Below are 23213 nucleotides of genomic sequence, written 5' to 3' on the forward strand. Positions count from 1 at the left end.
TTATAGACTCTTTGCTTTTTCGTTTTCACCACCCTCTTCCCCCGGTAAATTTCCAAACTTTCTTTGGCGAAAGAAATCATTTTGTGTTTCTTGAAAGAACGAGGAACTCGAGTATTGTTTGACCGAACAATGCTCGGATAAAGAAGGGAATTTCCTGTTTGCGTCACTAGGGATTTTGTATTTTTAATGGAATTGCTTCGAAGAAGAGTTATTCGTGGAATAACGTTGTATCAGTGATGAGACACTGTGAAAATTATCATTGTATCGAAATTCTGTTACACTGAAAAATATTCTTTAAATATGTAATTATGTAAATGTTGAAAAAAAGCTTTGCAATTACTATCGTGTTGTTAATCCAGAAAGATAAAGAAAAACTATTCCACTAGAATTAGAAATTCTAATTGTTCCTCATTCTAAAAAAGAATTGAGCATAATAATACATCTGGTGAATGATAATTTAAAGACAAATTTCAAGATCATAAATGCTCAATTAAAGCCTTATAATTTTTTGGAAAACTAAAATTCTAATCTGTAAATATAAACCCATGATAAATGTTAGTAATCACGATTTGAAAAAATCTTTCAATTAGACGTTAAAAATTAATTTTCAACTGATTAAAATTCGAAGCGGAGGTTCATTTTAAACGAGGTTTTGCAACGCTTGTGTGCTACGATTCGTGCGTTCTTCCTATCCTGATATTCCTGTTAAATTTTTCATCCCTATTTCTTAACCCTCGGAAAGGGGTAAAGCAAAATGGAATAAAATTTGACAAGCTTCAAGTTGAATGGGTCAATGTAACAATGTATTATTCGAAATTGTTGAATACGTTGTTTTAAGGTAGTGGCGGGAATTTCGCACATTTGTATTTGAAGTTTATAACCTACTTACATCTTGAACTTTGTATTTGAACTTGCGAATAGAATGGAAACGGACGTTTCTGCCCTGCCGCTCTTGTGTCCAAGTTTCTAACTAAATTACAAATGTCAATTTGTTATTGACGTTGATACATATGTATCCCTGGTTACTTGTAAATGTATTGTTGTTGATTTCCCGTGTAATTGGCCTCGCCAACTCCACAGTGTTAAACGACTTTGATCGTACTACTATTCATTTTCCAAGGTGTACGGAAATGCAGATGAAAAAAAAAAAAATAAAAAAAAGGTAAATGCAAAATTTGTGCAATTTCAAATTTTTCACCATTTTCTTTTTATATCTTTTCTATAAAAATAAATGCATACTCTACTCACAGAGTACCACACTGCTTTCCTCGATCAAAAATTCAAGAAAATTTTCCTCTCCTACAATTCTCCAATTATAACTAATATCCAAACTTCCAAGACATAACTTGTCTCAAGAATAATTATCACTCGCATTATACAGTAAAGGGATATTTTGATTCGTTATACAAATTCTAAAAATCTACAAAACACCAGAAATCTATCTTACTTCTAATTTCACGAATTGTTTCCCCAACTGGGATGACTGGCACCCTCCATATTCATTACGTATATAAATGGATAAACTGGCCATAACTGGCGAAATTTCGTCGTCACGAGTTCCATTGCGTGGCCGCGCCGCGAGAAACGTAAAGGAGAGATCGCGTTATGCATGCGCCGTCGCAGAAAAATGAGGGGAGCGCGTCGTGGAGGGCCACGAGGTGTGCGCGCCTTGTTGCAAAACTTCTCACGACGAGTAACCCCGCTCCAGAAAACTGTCGGCCATTTTCATAAGCTTGAGAGAAACTCCGGCCAAGTGGGGCCAAAGCGAAACGAGGTCGTGTTCGAGAGAAAGGGCAGTGGATGGAAAAGGGGGTGTGATTCGTGGCGAGGAGGAAATCGGTTGATGGTTAAGATCGCTCGAACGCTTGCTCGTGCCGCCACCTGCATCAACCTGCATACTGATCAGGGGATATTACTCACCGGACTTTGGAATTAGCTTTGGAACGAATTTCCAGGCGGAGGAAAGTATAAGACACCGCGATTTCACTTGAACGCTCTTATTTATAGGAAATTTTTGTTTTACGGTAATCTTCCATTCTGGTTTCTGATTCACTTTCCTCCCGTGCACTGGATTAGAAACATTGAGTTTCTCAGGTTGAAAAAATACTGTGGGAGAAAGTCGAAACACCGCGTGAAAGTAAAAGACGTGGCTAAAGTAACGCATTCGTAAAAGAATCTTCTTTGGAAGAGAGATTGTTGGAAATCGAATTAGAAAAGAAACTCGATCTCGTCTTCTTTTTTTTAAAGGATTTTCTTCCTTGAAAATGAATTATCGTCCTGGAAGGAATGGAGTTTTTTTTAAATATTCTTTATATCTCGAGAAACAACGAACGATGTAAAGGAATAAAAGGGTAGAGAATAAATCATATAAGAAGAGTGATATTTTTTTTTTTTTTCTTGTATGCGTAGGTCTCATCGAGGCTCATCGAGAAGGCAAAATCGCAAGTCTTATAGGGGTGGAAGGTGGTCACTCCCTTGGAAATTCCTTGGGTGTTCTCAGGACATTTTACGGCCTGGGCGCGAGATACCTTACCCTGACGCATGCTTGCGACACTTCCTGGTGAGTACATTTCATACCACTTTTGAATTGTCCAGAAAAATATATATTTATACGGTTTTAAATATCGTTTAGACGAAAGTGGAGCACGATGATTTCGTTACGATTCTTTGTCATACGGGATTTGTTATTTTACCAAACTGATCTGTGACAGTCAACACGTATATTTGAAAAAAGGGAAATCAAAATATATCTGTGGATAGAAAATTTTATGGAATAAGAAAATGAAGTGAACAAATTTTATGGTACGTTTTTTTTACAATTTAAATTTTCTTTCTTTTTTGGTATTTTTTCGATATTTTGTGTTCTTATGAAAGTAAGGAAAGTATTTCTTTTTTATGATTTTTCTAAATTATATTTTTAAGAAAAAGAGCGAAAAAGTAATCAACTAATACGTAAAATAAGATTTTTATCTATTCGAAAGATATCCTCATCGAGTTCGTTCTTATCATTTACAGAGCCCTTATATCCTACAATTGCAGTTTCGAATTATGACGTTTGGATAAGCTTAATGGACAAGCTAAATTGGAATCGAAATTTATTGCAATATTCGGTGAATAGATCGGCGAAATGACTAATATGGTAGATTTTTTTTTTAATTGTTTCCTCTGTTATAATATCGGTCCATTAATTAACTATCAAAATATATTCGGAACCCGTACGACCACGATAAATTGATAATCTATTCGAGATTCCAGAATAATTTAATTAACAATTAAATTACAATACAATGCAATTTCACATCGAAATTCATATCATCGTTATGACGATCAATTTAATTTTAATCTAGCAATAGATCGGCAAAATTTCTAGAAAAAAGATAGATTCACTCCAATAGCGAAGAATATTGAACAATTTACTCATTTGCATAAATTAATTTTGTCAAGTAAGATGAAATTGTGTGGAAATATTTCTTAAATTTAACTCGGAGTTTATTTTTTAAAATTATCATCGTTACTTTGTGGCAAAGTTTAAATATTCATTATTCAAATGATCAATTTTTTCTTTGTCAAAATCTAAAACTTCCCTTTTTGATACACGATCATTACATCACAAAAATTGAATTAATAAATACTAAAATTTTATTTATTCTCTTGCATCCTTCCCTCAAGCATCATATAAAAATACCAACAAAGCAAAAGGATGCACGAAAGAAAAATGGCAAATCGTTCGATCAAGCCGCGGATTGCGATAAAAACATTTGACTCGACCAAATGATCCTTTTTCCATTTCAATTAATTCGAAGGAACTCGCATCGTCTCGCAGCTTTTGCCGGCCACTTTTTACCCCTTTGTAACCGTTGAAAGAGCCCGACGCAATCCAAAACCTCGGGGAACAGAAAATTTTCCACCGCCCTGCCAAGACCCACAGCGTTACAGCGAACAAACGTAACCGGGCGAAGAACTTTTTTGTTTCTTTCAAAGGAAACGAAAAGTACTCCGTTCCTTCCTCTACCCGCGTACACGGTTATATTCTCTCGATTCTCCAAAAATTTCGAACCAACAACAGTAATCGTCTTAAAGATTCCGTTTTTTCTTATCGCAAATTTTCTACGAAATCTCTTGATTAAACTTAAAATTCGAGGATGTGTAAAAATTCCAAAGTTCCAACTTTGGAATCGAAGACCGTTTCATTTGCAACGGTCACGCATAAAACTTGCATCGAGACGTCACCGAGAAACGGGTGATTTCGAGTTTCCACGCCGAGGAGGAAATAATAAGAAACTTTGCAACCTGTAAACGCGAAGGAGGGGATCCCCCGTTGGATTTTCGTTGAAATACAACAGCGAGCGAAAAGGAAAAGCGTAGCGAAGGAAACTTTTTCTACATCAGCAATCGAGAATGAGAGAGATTCTTGGGGAGGATCAAGCCTTCTCGTAAAAAGTCGAATACGAGAAAGATCTTCGAGACAAGATCATTCGGTCCAGTTCGTTGCTTGGATTGGATCTAGGTTTCGCGTTTGATTTTCAATTTTTCGAGACGTGATGAACGTTTGACGAAACTATGTTGCTCGAATTTCTTTTTTCTTTTTTCTAAGCCTACGTTGCTTCTTTTACATTATACAACAATTCGAAGAAAATGATTTGAAAAAATGCAATAATGGTCGATTCGTGCACTGTTTTTATTCGTTAAATTATTTATACAATAATTGTATATTAATCACAAATGCATGATACTTCAGAACAATTCTTTTTGGAGCAAAGTATGAATGAACGGAAAGGGATCCAACGAGAACAATCTTAGAGTGAGATACACTTTCGCTGTATAAAAGGGAGCAAGAATATCGAAATAACAAGTTCCTTTTAGATATCCTCCCCATCAATTTCACGAAGAGGAAAAGAGGGAGGAACACTTGTGAGGAAAACAAAGAGCACTCCTTGAAACATATCCACACAACGCGACCTACATACCCGCCTCCTTGCCGCCATTAAGTCGTGGAATAATTCCACGAAGCCGGGGATTTATAGCTCGAGACGGGATGACCCCTCCGATCCGCGGTGTCGCGGATGCGAATATCGTCCCACGGCTCGTAACTAACCGGTTCGAGGCGAAAGTATCGAGGGACGACGACAATGGCCTCGCTCGCGGTCTCACGACCCGATTCACATGGCCCGCCGCTTTTCAATCCTTGCCTTAGGTTTATGCGCCCCTCGACGCCCCATCGTCCCACGTAAATAAGAAACCGGAGCGAATATCTCCTCCCCCTTTCGTTCACTTTTCCTCGAAACGGATCCAGGATAAGGAACACAGGTAAAGGATGTCGTATCGTCGGTGGGGGATTCTCTATCTAATGGAATTCAGTTTCCGTGTAGAAGACGAATCGCGAGGGGGGAGGCAGGATGGCGGAGGGATTTGTCGAGGCTTACGCGGAGATAATTGGATTCTTTCTTTTTCCACGCGATCGATACGACATGTTCCGTTCGTTGATCGTTGCATGGAGAAATCGTGTAAAATGTAAGGTCAGGAAAATGGGATTCTTTTCTTTCTTACAATTGAGATCAAAAATTTCAATTCGTAAGTAAATTGATCGATAAAATTTCTGTTGTTCCGTTGTTTCGTAATTTCAATTTTTGGAATGAAAAAAAAAAGAAATGGTATTCTCGATTCTTCCGCTCGATCGAACGATATCTCCCTCGAAGGATAGAAAGAGAGAGAAAATAGGGAAGGGAAGGAGAGAAATATACCCATTTGCATCCCCTCGTGGTTATCATCAAACCACTCGTTCCATCGCGACAATGGCCGAATCGCTTTCGAGAATGTGTTCCATTGGCCTAACATCAATTCTTAGAGCCGCGTCCTCTCTCTCTCTCTCTCTCTCTCTCTCTCTCTCTCTCTCTCTCTCTCTCTCTCTCTTTTGTCTTCGTCCACCGTTTCTCCCCTCCACCGAGACGATTGGATTTTCCGCGGTTCTCGATGACGAGGAGTCGTCGACATCCCCCTCCCTCCTCCTCGTTCCTTCCACAACGAAGGAGGCAAGCATCGAAGTGAGAATCGAGAGAAGAAAGATTACGCGGGTCGGATTAAATTTTCTATGGGTTCGATCTTACCTTTTATCCGTTTTACCCTCTCCGCAATACTACTATCATCCCTCCCACCAAATTGTCTCCTTCTCCGGGGATCGCTCTTTAATTGCGATGATAAATTATTTTCCTCGATTTTTAAAACGATCCTCGACATTGAATTATACACTATTTTAAATCCGTGTAATTTATTATTATCTGTACGAAATGTCGATCGGTAATTTATTTTAATTCTTAATTTCGTGAGAAGGAGGTGATTTGTGAAATATTCCAGAAAAGAAATTTGTATAGTTTTCCTTTTTTGGAATATTTTAAGTTGAGATCAGAGTGAAGAGTCAATTTAATAAATAATTTCTTTTAGAGATGTAATTATTTAATTCTTAGAATTTTTTGGATCTATTATTATTATTATTATTATTACATTGATTGATACGGAAGAAGAAATTCGTCAGAATAAGTAATATGAATGGTATTAAATTCGATTTATTAACTGTTTACTTCCCATCTAAAATTTCCTTCCCCCTGGTGTTCGATTTATCAAGGGACAGGTCGAAATTTATAGATATCTAGATCTATCATTACAAAGGAAAGAGCAGGAAGTGGGGGGAAATCGACACGTGAAAAATGTTATCGGTGTTTCACCGAGTGAAGAAAAACGAAGGCGTGTGTATTGAAAAATTATTGAATTTTCCGTCCGGTTTTTCGCGAGAGGAGAAAAGAGTTTTAACAGACATTTTCTTGGCAGGGCAGTCTGTTCAGTTGGCGAGACGAACAGTACCCAGGATACGACGCCGGGCCTCAGTGAGTTTGGAAAGGTGAGTTAACAAATACGAAATTACGAAATTAAGATAAGATTTTTCGTATTTTGCTTTAATTCAATCATTCGTTCGAAGGAATATATAACATATTTTATTCCAGAGATGGGAGAAAAAGAATTTTTTAATTATTATAATTATTATATTATTAAATAAAATAAGAATCTCTAATATAATTTCTTGGATAATAATATATATTTGTAATTGGTACTGTATTGAATTAAAAACAATATCGACAAGAATTTTCGGACGAATATTTCAGAATTTCGTATTATAAAATATCATAAAGATTAATAAGCTTCCATTCGATTTACATTCCATTTATAAAGTTTCGCTTGAATATTTTCTGCAGCTTGTTGAAAATAAGCGGGCAAGTATCGAAGAACGATCGATCGATCGATCGGTAATCGATAAACGACATATTTTTATACACGTAACGTGATAAACTCCCGATGCACGGTGATAAATAATAATCAATGAAAAGCGATCAATGACGATGCGCGCTCTATTTATGCCACGATTCTTCATTCTTCTCCCAACTTATGCGCGCGTGACCCATTTCAATGGAATCTCACCGCAAACTTTCACACCGGTAAAATGGTACCGAACAGAATTTTCCACCCGAATTTCTAGCACACGAATCCCAATATATCGGTAAAAGGGAAAGAAACCAGAAAGAGAGAGAGAGAAAGAAAAATCAGAAAAGGAACATATTAGAAAGAAATGGAAATAAATAGAATAATGGAATTTGAGAGTAAGTTATTCTTGTTTTGTTATTATTAGAGAATTCAAAAAAGTTTGCAGAATGCATACATTCGTGTTTTTACACGTATATATTTTAAACATTACAAAAAGAGAAAACGTGCATCCCTTTTATTAGATTCGTTATCGTGGAAAAATTAAAGAATGCTCGGATTTATTGATCTTAAAAATTTTTAATTTTACACTCGAGGATCTTCTATAACAAAAATTTAACATATTTTTTAATAAACGTTTCTTCGTACAAGATATAAAAAATTAATTTCACGGGCACAGGATGTGTGGAACGTTATGAAACAAAACGTGAACAAAGCGGCACAGGAAGTGACAACAATCGGTCGACATTGATATCCATAAATTATACATGTATATATAAATATCGATTTAACGGAGTCGTTTTCGAGACACGGAGCGGAACGGACGCGTCGCTCTCTGCTCTCTGCGTTGCGAGAACGTTGTATCGTTTAACTTGAATTAATTAATTTTGTGCAACTATAAATTAATCGATTATCGCGATACGTGAAAGTGAAAGCACACATTGTGGAAGAAGAACGAGTGCGACGGCTACTATTATATTTCAACTTAGATCGCATCTTAAAAAAAAAAAAAAAAAAACAATGAAACGAATACGATATTCCATATCAGCATAACACGTATGGACATACGCGTTCTCCCTGTATTCCCATATTGCTCGCATATATTTTACATATTTCGACACACGCGGCATCCGTATGAATATCGAACGAATCTTTCACATCTCCAACACACACAGATCTGGGACTCAATTTTTTTCCATCGATCCTGCAAAAGTTCCCTCCTCTCTATCCATATGATAAAAAAAAATTAAAGAGGAAGAGAGGAAGAGAGAGAAAGAGATGAAGGAAAGAAAAAGAAAAGAGAACGCGAGGGAGAACGTAAATCAAATAAGCCATCTCTGCTATCTTCCCCCACCACCCTTTCACCTTCCACTATTTCCAACCCCTCCGCCCCTAATCTTCCCCCTTCTTCCGGACTCCACTCGTCCTTCCTCTCGTTTCTTTTTCTCCTCGCTCCCCCTCCTCCTCTCATTTACATGCACACGCACAACCAGAGCATCAACCGCCACCGTGGTCCAATCCGTGTGCGCGAACACACGAAAGCCACGTCGCCAGACACGGCTCGATTGTTGGAGCGCGCCTCCCCCTCCTCCCCGACTATATCGAAACAACGTCGGTACAAAATCGTTATTGTGCAGGCACCGCCAACCCCGCCAGACGATTTACTACAAAATTCCACTAATCTGAGGATTCCAAAGCTATTCCGTTTGTCTTGTTTCCCTTTCTCCTTTCCCCTCCGTGCACGCGAAACCTTTCACAGGGATACATTGGGGAAAATAATTTTCGTGATGTAACCGAAAGGATTTTCCCTTCTTCCTTCTTTTATCGACTCGATCGCTTTTTGTCTCTGTGATATCGAATTCGAGAGGTTTTCAATACAGTGGAGATAACGTTACGTAAGTGTTCGAAGGCGAGAACATCTTCGAATAAATCGTTGAGATGTCGAATAAATCTGTTATTTCGTGTCGAAGTTTGCGTTATTCGATGATGGGAATCGGATCGGGTAATTTTCGTAGCAGCGTCGTCATTAATTGTTTCAATAATTATCGAATCTTTGTGATCACGATAAATTTGAAAAGGAATGTTATTTGAAAATTCTGCGTGTGAAGAAAGTTACTTATGATCAATGATAATGACGAGAGGACAAAAATTTTTGGAAAATGTAGAATTATTTTCACATTTATACGTAAAGCATTACCGAAAGAGATTTTCTTACTTCCGTTTATTATTTTTACTTCTCGTCATCTGACTCTTTACTTCTCAACTCTCTAAAAGAGAGAGACACATCGAAGGAAAAAACCTAAGTGGAGAGAGAGAAGCAAAGCCAGAACCGCGTTAAACGCGTAGTATCCGCAATTTGTCGATTCCTCGTGGTAGAAAAAGGAGGAGAGAGAAAAAGGGGGGAACGGCTGAAAACGAATAACGCTTCCACGTTCGGTTTGAAAAATGATCCGGAACCGAAAAATAAAGGAAATCGACAGCTGAAAATCCTGCGACCACCTTTTCCTATCTATTTATTTGTCCCCGCGCGCCGCACAAAGTTTCGCGCCCCGATGCATTTTTCTCATTTAAATTCGAACCTATATCTCGTATACACGGTGGACCAAATATATATTTCGAGCCGAACGATTTCGAGCCCTCGATGTGTGCTTGTTGTGCACGCGATATCTACGATATTTTTCCCCCTGTTCCTTTTCTATCTCGTTCTTCGATTACCCGACGCCCGTATCCGCCTATATTCTATATTTCTCCTATGTTGCAAGCACACGTGTCTCTTTATACGTCGATGCTACGTCGAGAGGAATGCAATTTTTCGCGATAAACGCGTTGGACACGCGTTGTTATATTAATCTCTGAGAGGATTAGATGATCGCTCGCCAATTGTTCCGTATAAAAAATAACGTTTCTCTCGGAGAAATTTTTATATTTCACAAGTATAAATAAAAAAAAGAAACGGACACAAGATTCTTCTTCCACGAATTGTCAATTATTCCATTGACAAAAATCTCCGTTTATTACATTCGCCTTCGTCATCAACTCGGTTTTAAATAACATACTCGTCGCGTGTATGTGTTTGAAAAGCGGCGGTAAATCGATGGAAACACCTCTGTCCCCGTTGTCTCTGCAAAATCGCGCGTGCCGAGGAAAAACGAGCATCACTGGCTTCTTATTAAAGCAGGGGTGCTTTTACAAAAAAAAAAAAGAGGAAAAAAAAAAAAGAAGAAAGAGAGGGAAAAAAAAAAAAAAAAAAAAGAAGGCAGCACCCATTGTGCTCCTTCCTTTCCTTTCTCCCGTATCGACGCCCTCTCCGGTCTATGCACCGCAGCCAGGCTTTTTCCTTCTATTTTCCCCGCGATAGAAGAGGGGCGGCTTGCTTACGCCATCGACAAATGTTCATCGGTCGAAATACCGACGTTTCCCTCCGCCATTTTTCACCCCTCACCCTCATCGTCCTCACCCTCCCTTCTATCGTGATTCCTCCTATACCCTTCCTTCACCCTTCAACCGTGATCATTCTTCCAGGCCGAGCAACACTTCGAGGCCCATCCTTCTCCCCCGTGTCAAGTCCCTCGATCATCTTTCTTAATCAACGCCCTGTGGAATCGCGGCGAATTAACGGTATCTCTACCGTTGCAGCACACACACACACGCGCGCGCGCGTGTGTGTGTAAGACTTTTCACGGTGTAATTGCCTCCGAGTAATTGTGCCAGATTGATCGGTGTTATTTGTATAGTAATTCGGCACTAAGAGAAAAAAAAAATTTTTGACATGTCGAATCGAGAGTTTTTTTGTTTAATTTTATTTAACTATTTAATAAATTCGAGACCTATCATTGGATCGTAAATTGTTGAGTTATTTCAACTTCGAATTGGCGCGATTTTGAAATATTTTATATTCGATTCGAAATATAATATGAAATTTCGCCTTTATGGATCTGTTCGAATTTAAATAATTTGCAAAATCAACGTTATCTAAACCCAAACTGGGAACTGTAGCCAAATATCTCGTTAAAGAAGAACCATCCCTCTAATCCCCCCTTTCCTTCGCAAACGAATCAACCCCTAAACTAATACGTTCATTTACGTCGCAAAGTCAATTTCCATGAAACTTTCTAATCCGATTTCCATTCTAAAAATTTCCATATGGAGCCAGTTTTTAAATAATAATTAAACAATAAAAATTTCTTATTATCTTCCAAGCTTTTTGAACCTCGTTTTACAATTATATTTGGAATAATTCCTTCTCACAAAAAAAAATACGGCACGAAAAATGCGCATGGTCGGCGATATTCACGTATATTTCCGTTTTCGCGAGTTGTCCACGATTCAAAGGCGGTTAAGTCTCGGTTGCGAGATAGAGAAATGTAAAGCGGGAAAAAAACGAAACGAAGAAAATGGTCGAGGGAGGAGGGATGTTGGATTAAAAAAAAAAAAAAAAAAAAGGAAAAAAGAATTGGTAGCAACGCAGCAAGTTACGCTCCCAATGTTGCGCTCCGCGAGTTTCGTTCTGTTAATTAAAGAGCCGCGTGCATGCATCACGGCAGAATGCACAGGCCAATTCGTTATGTCAGTTAATTTCTATAATGCCGGTGGCCAGAGGCGAATGCAAAACAGGGACACGTGGCCGCGCAGGCTGCCGAAGCGAAATTCGAGTCGTCCCGCGTACCGAATAAAGTTGGTACCGCGGCTAAAGGTAATGCAAACTGTAAAATCACGTAATCTCTTCGCCGGCCGGACGGCCCGAAAATTTGCATTCTAACCGTGTTCGCGGAATTACGCGCGATTCGATCGAATTCGCGTATTAAAACCCCTGTCGATTCCCGAAACCCTCCCCCCTCTTAACAACGGCCTCGTTCCTTTATTTTATTTTTTTTTTGTGTGTTAATAACGTGGAGAATCAGGAATAATTTATTTGTTTTTTTTTTTAATTTAAAGGTGTTTTATTTGAGGATTACTTATTCTTTGTAATTTGAAGAGAAAGAAATCTCAAAGGTGTGGACGATAAAATCGGGGTTAATTTTTTCGGATAAGGAGAGATTAAATATTTTTACAACGTTGCAGGTTGTCGTAATCTTATTTTTCTCCTTCAAGAGGAAGGGTCGAAGTTTAAAATGGGAGAGATGGGGGTGGAGGGAGGAAATATGCACATTATTTTTTTTTATTATTTTTCAGGCAGTTGTCAGGGAGCTAAACAGACTGGGAATGCTAGTGGATCTCTCTCATGTCTCGACAAGGACTATGAGGGCGGCCCTGCAAACGACGAGGGCGCCGGTGATTTTCTCTCACAGTGCTGCCAGGGCACTCTGCAATTCCACCAGAAACGTGCCAGACGACGTGCTTAGAAATCTGGTGAGTTTAGATGTGGGAAAGTTAAGGGTGTATGGAAATGCGATGGGGAGGCTGTATAGTGCAAGGTTAAGCCAATTTCGATACTCGATCAGAATCCAAGCCATTATTATGCGATTCCACGAATTGGACAAATGTCTTTCTCCTGCCTGCGTTCGATCCTTCTTTTTTCTCTCTCCTCCTTTTTGAGAATGGAATAAAGGTAATAACAATCTGATGGAAATTTTTCTATTACAATAATCAGAATTTTGTTCATCTGGTTTTATCTTGGAACTCCATATTTAAATTTACTTTCAATTTTTTAAACATCCTGTATGGATTCAACATTATTTTTAATTAGGGATTAAATATTTCCGAGGATAATCGTTTCTAAAAGCGAAACTTTTACATGATCCTTTCTCTGGGCACTTTAATCCCAAAAGAAAATCTATTTCCATATTGCTAGTTGATTAGTTTTTACAAAAACTTTTAGTTTTTATCCGTTTATTTATATAGATTGTGGATTTGGAACGTAAATACATGATCGAAAAAATTTGGATAACGCTAAGAGTATAAGAGTCTAGTGATGGATTCGATTAAATTGAAAAGCTAAATAATTCAAAGAATTCGAAAATACCTTTAAATTTTTCTCAAATTTCTTCGCAAACGACGAATCCGGCGACTTGACAAATTCGCTTACCGCGCCCCCTAATGCTCTTACCACGGTAACATTAAACGGAAGGAGAAACACTGGTGCAATTAGCAAACGAACAAGCTCACGTAATATAAGAGAACAAAAAGGGACGTGGTCGTTGCAAAAACTTACATAATTCAGTACAGTATCCGGTTGCGGAAATGAGCGTGGATGAAACGAAAAAGAAAGAAAAGGGAAAGAAAAGGAAGAATCGTAAAACGTGTCGTAAAATCAAAGGAAGGGAATTAAGAATTAAAATGAAAGAAGAAAAATTGACTGAAAGTTCATCTGAAAAAGGAAAGTGCGTCTATCAAGAGTTGATGCAACGAATGTTGCGTATAGAAAGGAAACAGAATTGATCATCTCTGCGTTTAAAGATAGAGGAAAGGATGGAAAGTTTTCTCGCTTTTTATTTTCGTATTTTTCGATATTATTAATTATAATAAATATGCAATGGCATATTGACTTTGTTTATTATATCTTATGAAGTGCATCTGTCTTTTATTCCCAAGGAAATTTATCGTGAGTGAATATCGACGAATTTCATTGTATCTAATTTGTCATGTTTTACGATTCTTTTTGTTTGTTTAGGAAAATGGTAAAAAAGGATTCAGACATTAGATTATAAATATAACAATATTTTTAATTCTTCTAAAACTTCGAGGGAAAAAATGTTGAAAATTTTAATCGATCTTTATATCAGTCAAATCAATACATTATAAGCACGTAGACTTGAAAAAAAGCACGAGAAGATTAATAATTTCTGCAAGAAATTAAAGAAATTTCTCGAAAAAAAAAAAATGAGAAAACTTAATAATTTGCACAAGTGCTCCATATATCATTTTTGTGTGTTTTATGTGTTTGTGTACAAACACATTTCCTCTGCGCACGTTATCAACCGGATAGGATGGCAAAGAACGTAAAAGTTCTGACTTTATGGTTACGAGTTTCTCTGCATCTTGCTGAAGAAGCAAAGTAGATACTTTGCTAAAATCAATGAATTTATTCCGCACGAAATTGGATAAAATACGATCACCGATATATCTCCTGATCTCTTGATTGAAAATATTTTATACAAATCTGAAAAATTTTCTCATCCCATGGACTTGTGCATAAAAAAAAATTTGAGATCACGATTACGATTCTATTATTTGGAATATTTCTTCGGTTTCAAAAATTTATTAAAATCACTATGAAAAAACTATTATCGAAATAAAGGAAAAGTATAATATAGTTTTTTAAAATTATCACATAATATAGCATAAAAAATATCTTCTCTTCGTTAAAGTATAAAAGCAAGCATAAATTGAAAGGAAAAATGTTTGAAATTTTGCGCAAGGTTTGACCATTTATTTTAAAAGATTAAATTTCTTTTATAATCGTGGGTATATAACTTTCAAAAATTGCGTGATATTAACGTGATCTTTTTTGAAACAGTAAACCGAGATGCCCTTAACTTTTCTCGGTCGCGTACATTTTCCAGGCTTATCATTATTAAAAATTTCGTATGCAATTTCGCCCAAAATGATAGTCTTCGCGAGCAAAAAAGAAGAAAAAAAAAAAAGAAACGGGAGAAAATAATTTACTTTGAGCGTAAATACCGTAGCAGATAAAATTGTTAGTGAGCATTTATGATGTAATCCATGCTTAACCCACAACCTACCGACGTTGCTTTTTGGGTCGGTCGATAAATTTTAACGTTTTAGTTGCAGTTTTCCGACTGCTACATTCAAAGTTAGTGGGATAGCGAGTCGAGTTTAATCCCTTTTCGACAATATACCAAAAGTTCGTTTGCGTTTAATGTCGAGTAAAAATTTTGTATAAAGTGCATTCGAAACACGGACGCAGATTTAACACGATCAATGAAGTGAATTTTTTTCAATATTGCACGTACGACGCGCAGACACGAACGGTACTGGATATTACACACGTTTAAACATGGATACATAGTATAGAGTGTTCCAGAATTATAGATCGATCGATCAAGATTGATACGAGTACGATAATTTCTTAAAATATAAAAATAAAAAGTTATCTCCAACCGATTAATTTACACGTCATCAAAATTTATCTTTTGTATCTTTCAATTGTTATAAGAAATTAATTATGTTATTATAACAATGTTGTTCTTTGATGCAAAATAAGGAATCTTCCTATCCGAACGATAAACTGATTTGCCAAAATTGCTTATACACTTTTTTTAATAATTTCCAAACCATGATTCGTTCCACGTATCTTCTCAAACACGGAATCGATTCGTGCACACTTCATCTCGCTCCACAAACACGCAGCATTACCAACAGATCCTTTTCGATCGAGCTTGATCAACGTAGAAGATGATCATTTGGTCGTAGATGACGAAAAACGATCGTTTTCGAAAAGTTGAGATTCAGTGCAACTTGAAAACGCGTTACCCTTTCAAATCCTGTTTCTTGGTTAGAAAATAAAAATAAAAATTCGAAATTCATTCATTCGATACCGTCGCTCGCTACGAGGATGAAACGTGAGGAGAGAACGACGTGTTGAATTCGTGGTGGGTGGAAAAAAAAAAAAAACGAGGAAAATTCGAAACGAGTTCGAAACGACACAGGAGGATGTACGTTCGACGGAATTCGGGAGGGAAAAAGTTGCACTCGTATAAAATAATATACGAGGTGGGTCAATGAGGCCGCGAAAAAATAGTTCTAGAAATCCTATGTTGTTGGATTAAATTGTCGGATTCCAAAGAGGATATGGCCGGTTGATTTATGGGGGGAGGAGGGAGAGGGGTCGGTCAATGAGAACGTACAACCCGTGGTTAAAAACACTCGGGCGAAACAATTATTCGAATATTTACGAGCTCAACTTTTCTTCAGGTTTTTATCTAGAACGACTGTAAATCAATGGATTAGATTTTTGAAGCGTCGTTGAATTCCAGTTATTGAAACGAACAAATAAGCGAGAGGTATAACGAAAAGCAATTGTCAATCTACCTTTTTTAACGTTCGTCAATTTATCAGGAAGAGGTTGGTGACAGTTAGAAAGAAAATTTAGGAAATTAATCTGTAGGGAAAATTGGAGGGAAGCTCGCTTCATCTGTTAACATCAGGTTATTATCGATTTTAAGAGAAGAAAAAAATTATCCAAGCTAGCCAAATTTCGTTCTTCTTATAAATTTATCGGAGATGGAATAACGATTTCGAAGTTGTACGAACTATTGGAGACCTACTTGCGTATTTGAGGCCATTGTTAATTACTAGCCTCGCGCGAATGGAAATTAATAATCGTTGGGGCTAAGTTCACGAACGTGTGGTTAAATGGTATTTAAGGACATTGTCTCCCCGTCTCAAATTTAATCCCGCAGATTAGAGCGGAGCATCGATGCAAGGTAATTGTCATTTCAGCGTCAGTGATTGGGAAGCGCAGGGCACGGACGGGATTAAATTTTAATCGAGCTTTGCCGGACTCGATCACTTAGTTTACCGTCAATTCGTAATCACTTATGAATCCTATAATCGTGATAGAGGCTATCCTAAGACGTGCACAACAAAGACAAAGATATATCGCAGGAAACATCTTGTTGTAAAAGTGGTCAAGTCGAGTGCCTCGAGTTTCGTTGATTTTCTTTCCAAGATCGCAAAATTATTACGATAATATAAGTATCACTTATATAGAATATATTGAAAAAATCTTCAACAATTAACACTTTCTTTGGAACCGTGAATTTTAAGAAATCTAAAGGTTCGATATTAACTTTGCATTATAATATAAATTTCTTTATTTTCGACTTCGGTGTGGGATGTAATAATTTTTATTTCGATCAAACAAATTTATTTATTTCAAATAATATATCATCGTCAAAGAACAAAAGATTGAAAGGATAACCTCGTTCCCGATAGAAATTATTTTATTCTCGTAGAATATAAATATAACAGGTACCTCGATTAATCTGATTATTGAAATCCCAATAATTATTTTTTTAACATTCAGAAACTTCAATAACTAAATATAAATATCAAGATATTTCTATCTAATCGAAAGTGAAGTAAATAACGAGAATGGTATCTCAATGGTTGGATCGATCGGCTTGATTAAAAATCCCGACGGATCGTTTCTTTATTAAATGAGATCGAATCAAGGTGTTTCTTATTTGTCTCGCAATCAATACAAGCTCGATCATGATGAAGCAACAAGGGGATGAGTTACACCAATCAGAGGGCGAACGATGGCCTATCTGGCAACATGTTATTAGCCGTGCCACACTGCTGTCCCAATTAACGTTGGCTACCTCGTAGTTTAAGTCGGGTCAGGTATCGGCTAGAAACAGCGGGCCATTGTCTCTTCTCGATTGGCACATTCAGTAATTTTCGATGGGGGGCCAAGATAAAAAAGAAATCCGATAAAACTGGATACACCCATTGCGCCAAACGCTCCAACCATTTCTGACCGTAACTGATAAATCGATCATCCTTCCATCCCCCTGCTTTATCTTTCTTTACATTTTTAGATCGCGAATTCGATGTGGGTAAATAGTGCATAAAGTCTATTCACAGCGATGAATTACGATATTAAATCTAATAGAGTCTAAGCTAAATTTGATAAGCAATGGATTCGCTGACGTCTAAATTATTTTCGAAAATTTTTCACCAGTGATAAAATCACTTCGTTAATTTTTTTTATGTTGTTCCAGGGTAAGCTAGATCGTATTTCGTAATTATAAATGGCGTTTTTTATTAACATTTTAACAGTTTTATCGCAATTTCTAATTTTTCAAGATTATTGTTCATTGAAATTTTACATCGAGATAAACGAGCTTTTGTTAAAATTATTTATATATGGTTTGGGAATAATTTTTACGCTCTGTTTATATTATTCTTTGTATGATATTCTATATCATATACTTTTTTTTTTTATTATATTAACTTAATAATCGTCGAACGATAAGTTGAAATAAAGTTGAAGAGGAAATATATAAAGGTCGATGTAAATAAACGGACGAAATTAGTTTTCCCTATTCCTTTCTCGACCGTCGATTCCACCATCTTGATCTTTCGTTCTAATTAGAATGCGTTGTATTGTAGAACTCTCCATTATGCAAATTAATTGGGAATTCTGCTCGATGCCTTTGTATAATTTATCGCGATAGAGACTGATCTTGATACACGCGGATAACGCAAATCTGATACGCATAAATTATTCTGATATTATTAGATTCATACAAAATATCTCTAGGAGTTTAAGTCCGATTAATTCATCGGTTAATAAAAAAGAAATTATATAAATCATATTTTAATTTATATTGACGAGAGAATTTGCGTTTCCAAGAATTTTTCAATCCTGCGATTAAACCATTCTCACGAATCATCTAACAAATTGAAATTAATTCTTAAGTCTAAAAATATAAAAAAAATTATAATTCATCGTATCTAAATATCGATACTTCCATTCACTTTGAAAATTGAAGAGAGGAAGATAAATATTAAATCGATCTCGAAAAGAAACTCGAACGAACGTGGAGAAAATGTTGTTATGGAAGAAACATCGTGTCGAAAAATAAAAATTTTCCCGTCGAAAAGAAGAGGGTAGATTTTTCAAATGGTGTGGTGGACGCGTCGTGGATATTAAATGTTTCATGGAATTCCGAATCAATCGTTGAAAAATCCCGGTGAGAGGGAAATATGATTTACAGCAGTTGGCGATATTAAAATTTTAACGCGGTATATATACCGTCCCCCGTCGTGGAAACGGAATTGCATTTCTCTGGGGTAACTTTACGATTCCTTGGAATTTTATTGGCGAACATTTCAAGATCTGTCCAAGAAAGCATATTTGTAGCTCAGAGCCAGAGCCTGGGAATAAGTCTACGTCTTTTAAAAGAATGACATTTTACGTGACTTGAAAATCTGTCACTTCTTTTCACGGCAGGGAATATCGAGTGTTAGACTATTTAATTTTTCTCACAGCAGCGTGAAAATGATATTGCTTAATTGATTTGATGAAAACTTGCTTCTACAAAGTTTAGAAATCTCTAACTTATGATTCACTTACTTCAAATGTGTGTTAGATGATTAAATTATTATACAAGCGAAAAGATTGATCGTTTAACAATTTATATAAAATATATAAAATACAGAATTTTCCATTCAACAGAAAATTGAAATCAAACGGAATAACCGAACACATTTATTGAATTTTAAATATTCAATATCCCATAATCCATCATTGTATGAAATTATAATCAAAAAAGGGGTTGAGAAATTAAAAGCTACGTTGTTATATACTGGATAATAAATAAAATTTTCATAAAACAAAGGAAAAGGAGAGGAGGAACTTTGCTAACCCCGCAAAAGAGACAAATATAAAAACAAACGGAGACAGATGATCCTGATGGCAGAATCGTTTCTTGCTTGTCTTTCGAAAAAGCAACCTGGACAAAATCAATATGGAGAACAACAAATACGCCTCAGATTTGGACAACCTCATCGAATTTCAATGTGCAATGTTTTCCGGTCGCGCATGCATTTGAGAAAGTATGCTGTCTCGAATCGTAACATTTTTAATATCGCTCGAACAATGTGGAATGGACGAATCGCGAATTAAAGAAGAGAGAAATCTGCTTTGTGTAAATGTACCATATTGAAACGACTTGTAGACAAATACACTTTTAATCACTGTACGTTTAAATATTTGAAATTTTTGGATTTGAATATTTCTCAATTGAATCGTGATGTACAATAATATTTATTTAAGAGCATTTAAGAGTATAATATAAATGAAAATTGAATCAAAGAAATTTTACAAAGATTGTACTTTTTAAATTCGAGATCAGGAAAATCAAGAATATTGCAAATTTTTCGAGAAATTATCAATGGTTTTACATTATATCTAAGTTTGGAAAAATTTTCCAACATCGAAGTTACGAAAATTACAAAAATCTTCGTCATGTCTAAACTCCTTAAATCACCTGTGTGGTGGTTTCCTTCTACTTTATGATTTCGGTAAAATGTGCAGCCGTATTTCATAGAGATATCCTTTTTTATATTTTTTTCCGAATAGCGAAGACATTAGAATAGAAAAGATAAGTTCTTGCTGCATCATTTTGGGGACCATAATTTAACGATTAAAAAACCAGGGGTTTGTTTAAATTCACGTTCGGAAATAATTATGATGCACGATCCTGAATGTAAAAAGGGAGAATAACTTGTGTTTCTTAAAGCGTGTAATGTCTTCTTTTGTGGGGCATTTATTTTTTGGAACCGGTATTTGCTGTACAAATCATTCCTCGGAAACATTTTAATACGAGAGGAAAATCATAAATCATTAATTTCCAACGGAATATAAATTTCCCGCGTAAATCTGATATTCAAAGCTTATGGGAAGCTGGAGGCATTATATTCACGAACGTAATGACAATTTCTCAAAACATTATATTAAGTAAAACGAAACGTGTTAAAAATTTAAAAGGCGGTAAATAATTAGAAAAGGGGATACTCTTTTGCATTACGAATGTACGAGTAAATATTTTTAACGAGTAAAAATTGTATTTACGCAAATGGTAAATGTAAAAAAATAACATTCCTCTCATTCCTCGATTTTTCTCTATTTATAGCTCGTTGATTTAAGATAAAATAGAGATTATATAATATATTAAGACGATATAAATTTATTCAAGAAAACAGAAATTTTTAAGATGGATAATTAAATAACTGATAATCAAGAAAATGGATGTGCATCGATTCATCGATGATTCCTGTAAATCAAATTATCGACACTTGAATGTATAAACGTTACTTCAAAAAAGAAGAAAGAAGAAACATAATTTCGAACAATATGATGATTCGCACAAAAACTTGTACAATTATTACTATATTCATATTACGAGAGAGAAATATTTGTTAGGAAAAGAGAAATCTTTTCATCGATTTCTTTTATTAAACTTGAGTTAGTTAATTAAATTTTTTATCTATAATTTCGAAATAGTCTATGTAATGCAGAGAAGCGAGAAGAATTTTTTGAGGGTACAATAGAACCGCAAATTCAATGCTTCTATACATTTCCTTCTATACAGGAAATGAAATACCCGCTTTATTCTACTCGACACAATTTTACAATCGCTTTTCTTCGCGCGAATAATATTCAGGGCCGGTACAATCTTGGCATGTCTGAGGTTAATGCATCTGTTCACAGGCTAAAAATGGCGGTGTGGCAATGGTTCCGTTTTATACATACTTCATAACGTGCAACAGTACAGCCACTATAAAGGACGTTATTGGTACGTAAAACATCGATATGTTATTTCTTACTAAAAAATATACGATCGTTTGTGGAAAATGCTATTTTTTTCTTTTTTTTTTTTTTCATTATTCATTTCACAAAATAGGATAAAAATCATTAAAAATATTTGTAATATTCTAATTTCCAAGTTTCTATCAATTATTGAATCGAATATTTATCAATGATAATCTATCTATCGAATTTAGCAGTATCGATATTCTGAATAAAAAGGAGGAGGAAATTAAATGAACTAAACTAGTATAATTGTATTAAAAATTACATTGAGATTTAAAATTAGAAGTAGAAAGTTGCGAAGAGTGAAAAATTTAGACGAATAAATTTAAAATTTTATTATCTAAATAAAAGAATTGACTTGGAATTCTATTGAAAAAAGAATTTCAATTTAGAATCTCATTGCACAAAACTATCGAGATAATTAAAAATTAATTAGAATTAACTTCAATTTGGAACAAAATGAAAATTCGTTCATATAATTTCATTTTTACTCATTATTGCATACAATCAACTATCTTTGAATATATTCAAGATATACGTAATACAATGAAATTATAATGTATCTATTTATTTTAAAAGATTCATTTAATTCGTTAAAAACTATTTTTCGTGGTTAAAATTTAAAATTCTCTTTATTAAAATAATTAAAAAGAAAAAAAGAAATACGTTGTAGAAACTTACAAATATTTCATGATTTTCTAAATTTTTACTAAATTCTCGATTACATTTCAATTCTGCAAAATTTCCACTCCTCCCTTCACGCAACGCGATATAAATTAACCACTTATCCACGTATACAACAATTTTAACATACCCATATTTTCCATTAAACTTGGTAATTTATATCTCTCTCCTTCCCTATATATCGAAACGCCGAATAAAATACAACATATATGTATATATCCAGCATCATATTAACTTCTGGATATATAAAAAACACGTGTTTCGCGTATTCGCGTATGATCGATTCGTTTCTTCCGATCTTGGGGCGAAAATTGATTTGAAAAATTTTATTCAGCGAATGCATTAACCCGCGTGTACAAAATAATAAAATCAACATTTTAAATTTGCCACGGCAGAGGTTAATATTAGGGCGCGTGTTATCCATGCTGTTTCAGCGCACATCAATCACATTCGAAAGGTGGCGGGGATCGATCACGTTGGGATAGGAGCTGGCTTCGACGGGATAAATTTGTAATTATCTTTTCGAGTATCGCAACGCGCTGTTCAGAGAATAATCATTATCGATGCTCGACACCTCAATGAAGCAATTACGATCTAATGGATACCGAGTTCCACGTTCACGATACACGGTGTACTTGTAGGGGAAATCGTAAAATTGCTCCCAATTGATACCCGGGGACGAATCTAGTTTTATTGTCGCGTGGAAATAACTCTGCATCGCTCTGTTCTCTGAATGGCACGAGAATCGTTGGAAATTGTGCTGGAGTCACGATTATCGATGCGCGCTTTTCCAGCACTCCTACCGGGTTGGAGGACGTTTCGAGGTATCCTCAGTTGTTGGCAACACTGCTCGAGGACCCGACGTGGACCGAGGACGATATCAAGAAGTTGGCTGGCCTCAATTTGCTGAGGGTGTTCGCCAAGGTCGAGCAGGTGAGTTGGATAATTTTCTTTTTTCTTCTTCTTCTTCTTCTTTAAATTAATTAAATCGTGG

The 23213-nt window shown here is 35.8% G+C and overlaps 1 protein-coding gene and 1 long non-coding RNA gene across 4 annotated transcripts in view; one reads left to right on the forward strand and one right to left on the reverse strand.

Annotated features, from left to right (window-relative positions):
* LOC105736597 (uncharacterized) overlaps positions 1-23213 on the reverse strand; it is a 252618-nt gene that overhangs the window by 197054 nt on the left and 32351 nt on the right. The window lies entirely within an intron of this gene.
* Positions 1-23213, forward strand: part of LOC100864684 (dipeptidase 1) — a 200607-nt gene that overhangs the window by 167902 nt on the left and 9492 nt on the right. For both annotated transcript variants that reach the window (XM_086914583.1, XM_086914584.1), the window contains 6 exons: positions 2410-2560; positions 6823-6892; positions 12421-12597; positions 21434-21518; positions 22654-22729; positions 23014-23152. In XM_086914583.1, the coding sequence (XP_086770709.1) occupies positions 2410-2560; positions 6823-6892; positions 12421-12597; positions 21434-21518; positions 22654-22729; positions 23014-23152 (698 nt within the window). The remainder of the gene's footprint in view (positions 1-2409; positions 2561-6822; positions 6893-12420; positions 12598-21433; positions 21519-22653; positions 22730-23013; positions 23153-23213) is intronic.

This window comes from Apis florea, unplaced genomic scaffold, assembly GCF_048593485.1.
Source record: "Apis florea isolate Af1SG1 unplaced genomic scaffold, ASM4859348v1 contig_3696_pilon, whole genome shotgun sequence".
Classification (NCBI taxonomy): Eukaryota; Metazoa; Arthropoda; class Insecta; order Hymenoptera; family Apidae; genus Apis; species Apis florea.